General features: G+C 40.1%; 1 protein-coding gene across 1 annotated transcript in view; it reads right to left on the minus strand.

Annotated features, from left to right (window-relative positions):
* Positions 1 to 13245: 13245 nt before the first annotated feature.
* ZCWPW2 (zinc finger, CW type with PWWP domain 2) overlaps positions 13246 to 14632 on the minus strand; it is an 85302-nt gene continuing 83915 nt past the window's right edge. The window contains exon 9 of the mRNA XM_012732070.1: positions 13246 to 13407. Coding sequence (XP_012587524.1) covers positions 13246 to 13407 — 162 coding nt within the window. The remainder of the gene's footprint in view (positions 13408 to 14632) is intronic.

Genomic DNA, 14632 nt, shown 5'->3' on the forward strand with positions numbered 1-14632 from the left:
TTTTATTTGTTCTCCTCTTGGAAGAGCTAATTACTTGTCGATTCAAGACCTTATGTCTTGATAAACATATATTGATTAAGCCTGATTATTTCCTTGGGATGTCAGAAACATTCAAACATACTTGTGTTATGGCCTATATAATTTATTGGTGGCTACTAATGGCTTTAATGAAGTCAGAAAGCTTCAAGTCACAGAGGTAATGAAGGAAACATTGCAATTGGTGAATTTTCTAATTCTTCATTCTGGCTAAAAAAAAAAATTAGCTTACTGTGACTCATTTGTTGGGGTCCTAGTTTCATATTATGAATAATTACATAAATAGCTTTTTTTTTAAGTGGACCCTGATCAAATTCACAAAAGAGGGCTCCAAGCCAGCAAGAGGTATTTTAATGAAAAGTCTTGTGAGAAACTCAGTAAACTACTGGAGAAATCACCAACACATAGTAAACTGTCTTAACCCAATTGGCCTTAATGAATAATGAATATGCCATATTTTCCCCCAGTGTCCTAGCCCTTAAACTTAGGCCTGCGATGTTCTTCCCAATATATATGCACAACTCTGGGAAATGTCTTATCTAAAACTCTTTCCTGATGCTTTTTCCCACATCAAACATATAAAATAGCACCACTCCCCTTAGCTTAGTTTGTTTGCTTAACTTCATACCTTCATGGACCTGCCTCATCTCTATAAGTCTTATCCATGAGCACTTACTTGCCACTTCTGTTTAACACTTATCTTGGCTCTTAGGAGAAGAGCTGATGGTGATGGGTGTTAAATATTTGTTCACTTGACTGGAAAGTCACCGGGAAGCACTAATATCACTTTTGATAATAATATTAACTCAATACCGTATAAGTCACATGAGTAATATTAAAAAAAAAAAAAGCAGGGTTCTGTGCTTTCCGACTGTTATAATCTATCTGGTGAAACAAACCTATTACATATTATATCAGCTATCTATTGTTCTGAGATGAAGTAGACCCAAATATTGATTAGCCGTATTAAAACTGAGCATTGATTTTATCAAGGCTCTCTGGATGAGGCGGTCTAGCTGAGAGTGTCTCCTGAGGTTGCAATCAGGGTATTAGCCTACAGCTGACAGTTGAATGGGAGCTGGAGAATCACTTCCAGATGAGCTTGCTCCAAGGCTGTCAAGTTAGTGCCGGCTACTGAAAAGACTTCAGTTTCTCAGCCCATGTCACTTCAAGACTGCCCAAGTCTCCTCTTGATTGCAGCTGGGTTACTCCAAATGTCTGGTCCAGAAGAGAGCAAAATGGAAAAAGTCACAATGTCTTTTCTGCCTACTGTGACTTGAAGTTTTTGTGATCTTGAAGATCAAGTCTGTTATGTTTAAGATCCTTAATGGCTACATGGTCAGCCCTATTCAGTATGTGTGAGTACGAAAACAATCTTGGAGACTGGATATCACGTCCACTAAATGTCCACGTATAAGTAAGTGCTAAATTATGAAAACAGTCACAGTTCAATTAGTTAAGAAAACTTGGACATATCTAGTTGGAAAGGCTGTTAGATGACAAATTTGATCCTTGTTTGGGCAGGCCTGTTATTCCACATATTTTCATAATATAAACTCCATTCATTTAGATACTCACTAATATTCATTTGTTAAACGATTTATGAAATATGTAAGCCACTACTTTTTAGGGATGCTCATTAACAATTCATTTTTTATTAACTTGTTATTTACTAAATAGTTTATTTAATAAACAATTACTAATTGCATACATCTTTATAAATACAGATCTATTAGGCCTTTGCTGTGCTTGGTCAAGGGATTTTGAGTAAGGCCCAAGCCCAAGGCGCCACATCATGTGTAAGGTCAAAAATCTTGTAATAATAACAGTTTTGAGTGAGTTTAAGTACTTTTAGCAGAGGGCAAGAACCATCATCCAAAGCCAGATTTTCTCTCGGCACTAAAAACAGAAACTACAACTAGACCAAACAAACTGGTGGAAAAAATCATCTTCATGCTGTCACTATAAGTGATTAACTACAAGAAAGGTGGATTTGGAAAATAATCAGCAAAATAATCTAACATCAAAAAAATTCAATAACGAAGGAAACTACTTGAAGACCTTAATAAAAGCAATCTAAAACACCTCTACCTCCTCACCCCTGCCCAAATGAGGGTATAAACTCCTAGATATTTAAACTTATCAGTCCACCAAAACTCAGAAAAAGCTTTTTCAGGCCAGTGACTTTCTAGGAGTATTAGTGACAATTATTGACTAAGAGGACATGTAGCATTTAAGTCAAGTGATCAGTTTCTTTTAACAATTTTTCTCCCTATCAATTGCCTGATTTAAAATTCTTATCTCAGTCACTTCAAAGTCCCAGCCTATGACCTCTGTTAATGCTAATTTTCATCTCTCTCTCTCTCTTCTAGGGAAAAGAACTACTATCTCATAGTCACTTAGTCAATTTTCTCTAAGACAGAGATTAACCCCAATGCACTGTCATAAGTAGCATAAAATTGAAGTAGAAACCAACGCAGTCTAGCAGAGAAACAGACACACTCAAACACTTCTGGTGGAAGATAATAAATGGTAGACGTAAAAAACTGTTACTACTGTGTGGACACTCTGATTTATCAATTCTCTTTCTAGGAAAGACTTGAACAAAAATATGAGTATACACAACGGTGAAATGATAAGGATCTTCATGGTAGAGTTGTTTCTAATTGTGAAAACATGGAAGCAAATTAAATGTCCATCAAGAAAGGTTTTTATGGTATGGATAGATTGCCATGAAATACTAAGCAATTATGAAAAACACATTGTAGAACAATATTTTATGGCATAGAAACATGTTCACAATATATGGTTAAGAAACAGTTATGATTGGTATTTACGACTGGTCGCTCATGTGCTTTTAAAAGTACGTATTTACTTAGAAATGAGGTTGTAAAGATGTCTTTAAATGTCAATAATGATTTATGTGTAGCTGGTAGGATTGCAAGGGATTTGCATTTCCTTCTGAAACTTGCTCTTCCTTTCCAAGGAACATATGCTAATAGAGATCCACAGTAAAGGCGCTTCCTTCCCTGTGCTTGTTCTGTGGCATGACCCCTCCCCATTCTCAGGTGAGCTTGTGGTTTGTTTTGGCCTACAAGGTGTTCCCAAACGTGATGCCAGCAGCGGCTTGGAAACCACCCGAATGGCAGCGCTGACCCTCGCTCATGCCCTCTGCCATCTCCATGGAGACATCCTGGGAGCCAAGTTATGGGAAGGTGGCAGAGGTAGCAGAACTGAGTCACCTCAATTTCCTCACCTGAGACCACCTTAGATCACCGGACCGCAGAGGTGATTGAGCCTAACAAGACCTAACAGCTGTGCAGCCGACTACAGCGAGACCCACTGAAAATAACCAAGGCAGCCGAAACTTTCCAGCTTCCGGTGCTTGGTTTGCCACTGTCTTTTTCTGGTTGCCCACTACCAGGCATTATCATAGCAATAGGAGCTCACAGAGTGTGTGTTTGTCGCATGGGCTGCGGAAACTGGAAGAAAACAGCAACTACCACTCTAGGTTCAAACCAAAGGTGGTGTCAGAAAACGTTTTCAAACAGGCTAGATTGGCAGAAGGTTCTATAAAACAGAACTGACGCTCTAACACGTCTAAAGCACTATGCTGTGGTCTGGGGGAGTCACAAAGTGGAGGGACATGAGCCCCCACCTCCTGGAACTCACACTGAGGTCCCGGGAATTCCTCACCACACAGATGCCTCTCTCGGAGAGACACCAACAATTCTCTAATATTCTACAGCATCAAAGAGCTTTAAATTGCTGGAATTGGTTAAAAATGCATTAGTTTGTCCTCAACATGATTCTGCCAGCACAGTAAAATCAGAGGCTGTTCAAGCCGCCCGATGAACTTGAAGTAATGAGGTCTCTGAGTTGACTTGAACAGAAGAAAATGATATTAAGCTTCCATGGAGGACAAATGAAAGTATCTACCTGTAACCTTTCTGACAGCCGGAGACCCTTTGCCATTTAAAACTGTGCAGCTGGGGCCATTATTCCCAGGCAGACGAGAGCTTAATAAGACCGGTGGAGACACCTAACCTCCGTCCCCGGCTGCCTGCTGGCAACCCGAAGGCGCTCGCTCGCTGTGGAAGCTGACAATCTGAGCTAACATCAGGGCACGGATTTCCTTAGACAGAGGGCACAGGCTGGCAGAGCAATGTCTGCCCACCACCCAACCTTCCTTGGATGCCAATCGCGGAGTGGCCTGACTCGCAGCCAGCCTGGAGTCTGGTGTTCTCTGCTCTTTCCCAACAGCCGGGGCGCCCTGCTGAAGGAAGCACTGCCCCTTGGGTGTGATCCACAAAGCTTTCCCCCAGCAAAGCCCAGCCTGCCAGGTGGGGCCTAAATCCCCAGGACTCTCCCCATCCCACCCTCCATCCCTGCACTCTGGTTACCTGGATTTGCAGCCACCAGTCCAGGGCAAACCAGGAGCCGGCAGACCACACAGGTTCGTTGTGGATTTGGGCAAACAGATAAACAAATCTTGGAGTCTTAGGTAGATGGGACAAGCAGACACCCCCCCACCACCACCACCAGGCAGACCAGCGGGTAGGGAGGTGGGGGTGGGGAGGTGTTGAGAGGCAGGTAGCAACCCCCATGATTTCCATGCTCCTTCTCTGGCTTCTCTCTCTCATAACCTGCTCCTCCCCCATCTCTCCCCCTGGGCCTCTGTGCTGACAGGTGCACATGCCTCGTGCTCATGCTCCCAAGCGCTTTTTTACAACAACACTTATCACACGTGGGTGATGAAAGAAAGCGAAGTTGCAGGGGAGGCCGCAGAGGCTTGCAGGGGGAAGGAAAAGCCTTAGGGACTCCATCTCCCCTACCCAGGGCTAGGGGGTAGCCATTCCTGCTCTTTCCACCTTAGCACTTTGTTCAGCCAGCGATCTTCATCCCCTCCAGCCAGTCCATCCTGTCTTCCAATCAGGGATTACTTAGAGGGGGGTCTCCTCAGCAAAACTGTAAAACAGTGATGAGATTGCACAACATGCAAATGCCACACAATTTGCTGGGTGATTTGAGTGTCTTAACTCATTTTACTCTGTTCAAGCACTCTAGGAGAGGAGCATTGTTATTAGTGTTTTCACCATCATCCCAACTTTCAGATAGGGAAAGTGAGCAACAGAGAGGCTAAAGCAACTTGCTCCACATAATACTGGAACCCTGGGGATAGACATCATGTGTATTTTGGCATGAAATGTCTTCATAATTCATTTCACTCTCCTTCACTTTCACATCTCTGCCCTAGTACTTAATACATGAGCAATGAACACATCATCTCATTAAGTTGAACTCCAGTTTCCAAATCATCTATGCTTGGACACATCGCTGTATGTTCACACACTAGCTCTCCTTTGTTGACAAGAAGTCAGACCTTCATTAGATCAAGTGGCTGGTGGTGATGTCCACTCTAGCCCTGCCAAATGGGGGGCAGGCAACCATGGAAGAGGTGAGGACTGTGGGCAGGAGCTGGAGGCTGCATCTTCACCAGCTCCTACCCTGAAGAACCACACACCGACCCTCTCTGTGGTGAAGAAGCTCCAATGGTTTGCCGACTCTCTTAGAAGCATTACTTACAATGCGAGTCCTTGCAACCTTCTCTCCTGTGTACTCCCCACATCGAGGCTTCATCCATAGTGGGGTAGGGTATGGAAGAATAGTGTGATGGGTTGCAGCCAGGAAACTAAGCAGCAAGTGGAGGGAAGATGGTGGTGGTCACAAGGAGAGCCTGGGGTATGACACTGTTGTGCTGGCACAAGCTCTTAGTCCCTGTAATCTGGTGTCATTGTCAATGTCTGGCCTTTGCAGTTCACAAGGGAAAAAAGAAGGGGCTTGAAAGGAGCTAGCTGTTGGCAGCCCAGGCCAAAAGCAACCTGTTGACCTTGGACTCTGAGGTGACTTGTCACCTCTGGCAGGAGACACCTGAACCCAAAGGCATTACACTGAGGAATTTTGCAATTAGCTCTCTGTGACAAGCATGCCCTTTTGTTTTCAATTTTTCATATGCACTTCTGCTTTGAGGATCTCCTATATTTGCTAACATTCTTCCATTACAAAGTTGTAAGCACCACACAAGGGAGGACATAGCCACCTTCACATCTCTTGTCAGCAGTTTCTTTCCCTCTGCAAATTTCAAAGTGCTGTTTGTAATATCAAATGTCTCATTTATTCCTCACAATGGTTGTGGTGGACAGTTCCATCCCATTTTCCATATGAGGAAACTAGAGCATCACCACCCAGCTAGTAACCAAATTATTAAACAATACCAACAATAATTAAGAGTATGAGACCTGGAGTCAGACAGAAATAGACTCAAATTCTGACCCTTCCTTCAACTGGTTATATGATTTTAATAAAAATGAGTAGGTTAGATCTAGACTCAAAGATTTTTGAAGTCAAAACCACATGATACAATACTCAGTTGCTAAGGAAGTCATGAGGAACAGAAGATAGAAATACATGCACACTTTGGTCAAATGAGACATCCCACCAGGATGGTTATGTCTCCCCTACCTTGTGATTATCATGGAGTCTAAAAATACTTAAAAGGGAGAAGAGACTCTCTCCTATGAACACTTAGTGACATATTGATGGTGTTGGTGTTTTATTTCTCTCTCTCTCTCACACACACACACACACACACAGAGAGAGAGAGAGAGAGAGAGAAAGAGAGAGAGAGAGAGAGAGAGAGAGCCTCCTTCATAGAGCAATATGAAGCAGTTTACACTAAAACTCAACACACAACTCTATGAGCTGGAAAGGAATGTGCCATACCCCACCAGTTGAGCAGCTGTTCTGGGCTCAATCCAGACAAAGTTGGGAATGTTACTGAGCAGAAAGCCTCCAGCTAATACCGAAGGCCCAGAAACATTTAGATTATAATTCTACCCAGAGCCAGAAACAAATGAAAATCTGCCACCGCATTTGGTCTGTAAAATCGTCCCTAGGACCAAAAAGCCTAGAAACCACTGATACCAAGTGTATCAGTTAACTATGGCTACAATAATGCTGTGTAACAAACCACTCCAAAGCTCAGAGGATTAAATCTGCCATCCTTTATTCCATGAATTTACAGGGGCAACTCTGCTTCATGCTGCAGGTCTGTTGGTCTGTATCTTCTGGATCTTTCAGTCACCCTTAACCAGACAGTTTGCTGGGGAATGCTCTTCTCAGTGCAATGGCATTGGGACAAGAGGGAAAAAGAAAGTAAGTTTTTTCTTAAAAATTACCACCATTGGCTCAGCCCCCATTTTGTTGATCACAGCAAGAGGCAAACATTCAACGTCCAAAGGTACTGACTGATGAGCTCTCATGATAGGGCCGTGACAATGGATGCAGTGCAGGAAGACACAAAGAGCTGGACTCAACAATCAGTCAACTATGTCTCACTTCCCTTGGCCATTTTCTCACATCCCTCCACTATGAAAACCATTACCATCCTCAGCAACAGACAAGCGAAGTTACACCAATCACAATGTGATCTATCTAGAGCTTGTCTACAAGTGAACTGAACCTATGTACTAAGACAAATTGCAGGCCTGTCCGCCAGCAGTGTAAAATGGGCAGGAGAATCACAGCCAACATCCCCATTCAACAACAGGAAAGTTGCTCCTTAGTAATTTTGAAATTTCTATAGGCGAGTTTCCATGCCATGGGGTAGGAAATGTCCTAAGAGAAGGGAAGGAAAAGTAGCAATTGTGTTTAGGAGGGGAGATCCCATCCATTGTTTTCTGGAGATCCTGGCTCTGTCCTCAAAAGGACATCATTTTCCATCATCTTCCTTATTTGTTTCTGAGGAGGCTATGGAAACTTACACCTTTTTTTTTTGGTGTCCAAGAATTTTCCCCCTCCTTTTTCCCATATAGAGAAAGTTAGGAGATCGAAGTCTCTTACTTTCTCATAATTTCAGATTCTCTTAGTTCAGAGTGACAATATCACTTTCTCTACAAACTTGGTGGATTTTCTATGTATTTGATTGCAGCTCATATTTTCTTCAAAACATGTTTTTCTATCCAGGTTGGTCACAATAAGTACCATCTTATAAAATTTCAAGTTTTATATGAGTTTGAGCTTTTGTCCTACTTAAATATCTACTAAAAGTCATCTGGTAATATTTTCCAGTGTTATAGCCACACCCCGTATTAGATCTTTTCCCTGAGGTTATGTTTTCCTGCAAGACACCTGGGGCTGGTCTTTGTCTTATCTGTTATAATCAAACACCTCTGCCTTGGTCTTTATCTTTGTCCCCAGACTCTATCTTATAGAATCTTTTCCTGTCTCAAGAGGCTGATAAGAAACAGTTTTCTTTTCTTTTCTTTTTTTGAAACAATTTTATTTTCTAACCAAACAACTTGGGGCTGCTTGCCAACAGATTCCCCCCACTACCATTTTTTTTTTAAATAACATAGCTCTCTTTTTAAAAAAAGATTCTTTCTATACACATTTAGAACTTTACTATACATATTTAAAGTTTTTTTTCCCCCCTTGGGAATAATTTTCCCCTCTGTGCACCTTTTTATTAATGTTGTTGACTACTTTGGGTGCTTATTATACCCATGTAACCAACTAGTGGGTGGAAAAAATCCCAATATTTAGAATTGTGGGTATATCATGCCCCATTTGGAATTAAGGTCTAACTTATCTATATTAACCAACTTTTTAAGAACTCATATTGCTTTAGATGTATCAAGCGTACTAAAAAAGTACTTAGAATTTTTTTTTGCACCGTCTAAATCTCCTCTTGGCACCCTGTTATAGAGAGAAATGGCACCACAGGAGTTGGCTGTTTCTAGGATTTTAATATCTCACCTTTGTCTCTTCAAGTGCCTTGAGTAAATGTTCTATGGAGTGGAAAATCTAGAAGAGAACACTACTATTTGCTGGTAGTATGATTTGGTTCTGTCAAAAGCACTACAGAGAGTACCTCAAGTTTATGAATGCAAAGTTCTCACACAAAGACCTAACACCCAATTTTCCACAGATTCGACTAATTTACAGAGCTTAACAACAGTGCCTCAATTTCTTACTGGAAGAATTAACTATCTATGGCCCATTACCCACCTTTGCAGAGTTAGAAAGTCGAAGACTGTAGTAGACAAGTGAATACTACAAGTATGTGTGTGCATTTCCCACTAGTGACAAGAGACTAACCCACCAAAAGCACACATTTTCATCTCCAATAAAGAGAGAGCTAACTCTTGTCACAGGGGATCTCTGCATATATTCAACTTTGAGCATGGGGCAAATGGACTGAAACTTCCTGGAATGTGGGAAACAGAGCAGGTTTGGCTGGTGCACAAACCAGGGTTTGTAGCTCTAACTAGACATTTACTTTCTGGTATGTCCAGATCTTCTATAAATTGTGGAGGCTGCAAGCTGGGAGGGCTTGAACCAGCTTTCTGAAGAGGATGTCAGCCACTCCTTACATTGCACAGAGAGGGACTTTTACTTCAACTGAAATAGTTGGCCAGAAGGCCCTGACATATTGCCTTATCTCACAAACCAAAGTTGGAATAACGCAAGTACTTAAAATTCATCTTCCCTTGGTGAACAGATATGATTCCCTTATGATGTTCTACTTTGGGTCTAGTATGAGGATTTGTGTATAAATATAGAATGCCACCCATCTCTAGGCCTGCCCTGGAAATCAGCTCATCACACAGTCCATGTCCTAGTCCTACAATGCAGACGTGTCCCCTTAGGTTCTACTGAAAGGAGTATGTTAGTCCATCAGCCACAGGAGAGGCCTGGCAGGACAGTCAAAGATAAATGCTCTGAGCCAACAATAATCACAGTCCTCTGCAGACAAAGTCAACTATTGTTCCCAGAATCATTTTGAGCCGCTCAAAGGAACAAAGACTTCAGTGGAAATTCCAGACTTTAACTCAATACATAGCAGAGATGAATTTAGTCTAGAAATTTTAGTATCTTGCTGTCACATATATTGATATTGTAATGATCCCGTAGAAATGTCATGTTAATTGACTTCATGATGATCCTGACTGGTGAAAAGAGGGGGACAACTGAGGCAGTCACTTAAAGTTATCAATTAAAAAGCAATCATTTTGTTTATGAAGATACTTATAAACAGACACGTGAAAGGCAAGAACAGATAAAAGCCTGGCTGTGCACAGAGGTTCTACCTGAATTAAAATTAACAGGTGGTCTGAAAAGTGGTATAAATATAGGCACTGAATTTGAAGCAATTTTAGATGCTGATAGATGTCATGCCCACAGTTCTGAAACCCTCTCCTAAGTTTGCGGAGAGACACCGGGACCCCTAGCGCTGAGAAGTGGCATCCCCCCCCACTCCAGTGGCTGCAGATTGACGGGTACCATCACTCACTAAGGCAGGCCCTGCCCATGCCAGGTGCCAGTCTCCAGAGCTTTGCCAAGAAGTTCATTACTGAACAGTCACATACCAGAGCCATTCTGTGGGGGTGGAGTGGGGAATGGGATCAAACGGGGGGGGGGGAGGGATGTGCACAGGACTATGGTGATGGCACACGGGTGACTTGGTGATGGGAAACCCACGGGGATTACAATTGAGATGAAAAAAAATGCACAAAATGATGTAAAAATAAACTATTATATTTATTAAATAAATAAATAAATTTTTAAAAAAGAAGTTCATTACCCTCCTCTTTACCACCAACTGAATTGTATGTTTGCAATGCAGATTCCTGCCAATAAATGTATATTGTGTTTCTATGCTTTTGACGTGAATGTGAAGTGAAAGCTTCCTGCGTATGAAAGTTAGTCCTCTAGCGATCCCCAACATGATACAACCTATGGAATCTGACTTTCATGAACACTGGCTATTCCACCAACAGGGGCTTTAGGGTTTATAGATAGGGGTTTATATTAAATATTGAATTGTGGATAAAGTCTTTCAAAACTAACTGTAGTTTACCTTGTAAGTGATTCTAAGCAGTAACAGCAACAACAAAAGGGATCAATTACATCCTCAGCATCTCCTGATTTGGTGATGGCAAATGGATGAAGTGGTGGTGAGAAGTCCACGGAGATTATAATTGATACGAAAAATGATGTTAAATTTATATATAAATTTAAAAAAAGATCTCCTGAATTGTAAATATACCAATCATACTGCCAAGAAAAACAGGAAGAGTTTTTCTGTGCAATAAATTCAGCTGCAAGAAAACAAGAGAACCTAGCCTTTATTGTCTTATGCCACTTAGAATTTAAGCTTGTGCAAGGGACTATTCCTGGTTCTTAGAGTGGCATTAAAATGCAGGCTTTTGTCAAAGCATGGGCAGCTTAGAATCTCTACTGAACTCACACAGGATGGCCCACATTTGGTATTTATACCACATGTCTAATCTGTATGTATTTCTACCTAAATGAACAGCATTGTGAATGCCAGAAACCTAGAGCTGTCCAGACCGTTTTTCCCTTTGTCTCTAGTTCTTTTCAATCTACAAATCATAATAGCCTGTTGATGTTAATTTACCTTGAATGTACCCACTTCTTTCCATCACAGCACCTCCATAATTCAGGCTCTCGTAATACACAACTAAATTCCTGAAGTCTCCTAACTGGTCCCATGACTTTAGTATTATTCCCTCTAACACCATTCTTTGCACTGCTGCTGGTGTGGTCTTTCTGAAATCTCAGGAGACCCCACTGTTTAGTAACCTTTAACTTGGCCTCTCTACTGTGCACACAGATGAGAGGCCTATCCTCTCATCATCACAGATTACTCCAGCAAAATGAACTAATAGCAGTTCCCAAATGCCATTTCTTCTAACTTTTTCTTCTCTCTTCAAGCTTAGTCTCTGTTATTATTGGTCTCTGTTATTATGTGCCGGGAAGGCCTTTCCCCCACTTCCAGTCCCCAAGGAATGAGATGGGAATAAAGAAAGGGCCATAATTGAAACTAGAAATGGGTGAGCATGAATGCACATTTTGATGGCAAGATTAAAAATTTTGCCACCCAGAGGACAGTGGCAAAAAAAATATTAAGAAGAGAAAAGATGAGAAAAAAGAAAGGAAAAAAGAGCCCTTTGAATTTAGGAAAAAGCACAGTGCAGAGGCCACCCAGATAAATCCACTGCCAGGAAGAAACTGGACCAAGCTGGCTGTCACCCACCACTCAATTATTCAATTATCAATTACTGCTCAAATAGCTCCACCCAATTTGCATGTCATTGCACTAATAGAAACTTGACTGACTTTTAACCTGGTTTGCTTTGGAGATGTGAATTAGACTTTACAGCCTGTTCTATACTTACGTAGCCACACCTGCCAGCTCCAGACATCTTAGGTCCTGTTTCCCTGAGATGCTGTCCTTAGGCCCCAGGAAACACCCCATTATCCCAACTGTTCTGGGTGTCCCTTCCTCTTTCACAACATCCTCTAAAACTACTCGTGAGACTCCATAAGGAATAGAGTTTCAGGGGAGAACTCAGGGAATGGTGTTATTGCATGATGTACTTTTTATTTTTCTATACTTGAATTTGTTATAGTACATGTGTTTAACTAATCTCCATATATATTTTTAATTACATTTCATATTATCTCCTTCAAAGATACTGATTCTATGAGGAAAGGTCCAGGATTCTGATCTTACAAAGGCCTGCACAGACTCCATTAATGAGTCAGTTTTGAGGACTATGGTTGAAATGGTTGTTTCCAATATAATAATGCATTGACATTTTTTTTTTTAAGAAAAGCTCCAACTCTATTATACAACCCTTTTTTTTATTATTTCCTTTTATGTTTTAATAGTTTAATTCAGTACAAATATACATTCTCTAAGTTTATTAGATTTGAATTATCTCTAAGGATTACAAGAGCCTGACAGCCATTTTAACAGTTAGCTACATTTTACTAAAGGGTCTAGGAAATAATCATTGTAAAGCTTGTGTTCATGAAGTAAATTTCATAAACCATTAAAAATTCAACAACTGCAAATGTCAGGATTTCTTCAATTCTAACTTTTAACACTAACATTACTATCATTTGATTAGCTTTTAAAACATTAGCTATCCTTAAAATACAAAGTAGAAAGTTATTACAAATATTAACATTGGTGTGTGTATATATATATGTATATATGTATATATACACACACACACACATATCTATTTCACTAAAATTTTTGAAGTTTTTGACTTTGGAAAAGTATAAAGATGCAAAGGTTTTTTATAATTAACTTTTGAAATTATCTATAGTACTCTATAATTCAGACATCAAAGCATCTATTTCTTTAAACTTATCAGTTATATTTTCAATACATTCTCCAGCTTTTAACGTCATCCCATCAATCACAAGACAGTTCTCTTCACAGTGGTTTTCCAATGGGCTGCCTACCGGAGCTTCAGGAGCACATTTAGGTAACTGTGAAAATAACCACACAATATATCAGAACTTCACCAAATTTACTTGAAAATCAGGTTTACTTACTTTGAACAGAATGTAGTTGCTAATTCTTCAAACATAGCAATTATAAAGAGTATTCTGTTATGTTATGTCAAATAATGATCCCTAAATAAAGCATAATATATCATAAATGTTTTTTTTTAATAGTTACTTATTATTTTGGTTCTGTCTCTATTTTCCAACTATACATGTACTTTATTTTAATTTTATGATTTGGAAAAATGTGATCACTTGATTGTGACTTTTCAATATTTATTCCCAAAATTAGTATTATAGGGAATATAATTTCAAATTGTGTCAGTCACATTTTCTGTAATCATCTTATAAACATCTGCATTGCATATGAATAATAGCTTACTCTAGCTTAATGGGAAAGGACCCTGGTAAAAAACTGCAAGTTTCTAGTTTCATTAAAGTTGATATTAATTTCCCATTAAAAAAAAAGAGAATAGGGCCCTCCCTGGTGGCGCAGCCGGTTAAAGCACAGCACAAAGAAGCTTAAGCCACTTCCGCATGAGTTCGATCCCAGCTTGCCCTGGAGGAGATCCACATGGCGTGGCAGACCTCTCCTGACCTGCCCGCTGCTCCCCTCAGCAGTGTACTTCGTTGATCTGCCTGTTCTGCTCTCCACTCTGTCTCTGGTGAATCCTCTCACCCTCCGCATCTCTGGCCTGTACCCCAGTTCTATACAAATAAATAAATAAATAAATCTTAAAAAAAAAAAAGAGAGAGAATATACATGTAGTTTATACAAGTATTTTCACTCATCAAAAAATGTGTCTACTAATACAAACAATTATTCTGTAAATTGTCTTATTTGTATATGCATTATCTGGTTTGTGAATTATTCAGATACATTTTTTTTCATAGGGGACTCATAATTTTCATCTATTAATTGGAGGTTCTTCACACTATAGTAGCTAGTATTACAACTATACTTAGGGAAATCTATTCAGATAATTTTATAAAAATCTGAAATTAATTCTCTCCCACTGTTTGCTACATCAGGGTATGTCAATCAGTATTAATATAACTAAAGAAGAACAAAATTAAGATGGTGACCATACTGGGGGGAAAAAAAACACAAAGTATTTCAATAACAAAGAGAAATAAACTCTGATTATCCATGTGTTTATACTTTTTTCATGTTGTACTAGCCTAAATGTTTGAGGGTAATCAACTT

Source organism: Condylura cristata, unplaced genomic scaffold (assembly GCF_000260355.1).
Source record: "Condylura cristata isolate star-nosed mole 26May11 unplaced genomic scaffold, ConCri1.0 scaffold00033, whole genome shotgun sequence".
NCBI classification, from domain to species: Eukaryota; Metazoa; Chordata; class Mammalia; order Eulipotyphla; family Talpidae; genus Condylura; species Condylura cristata.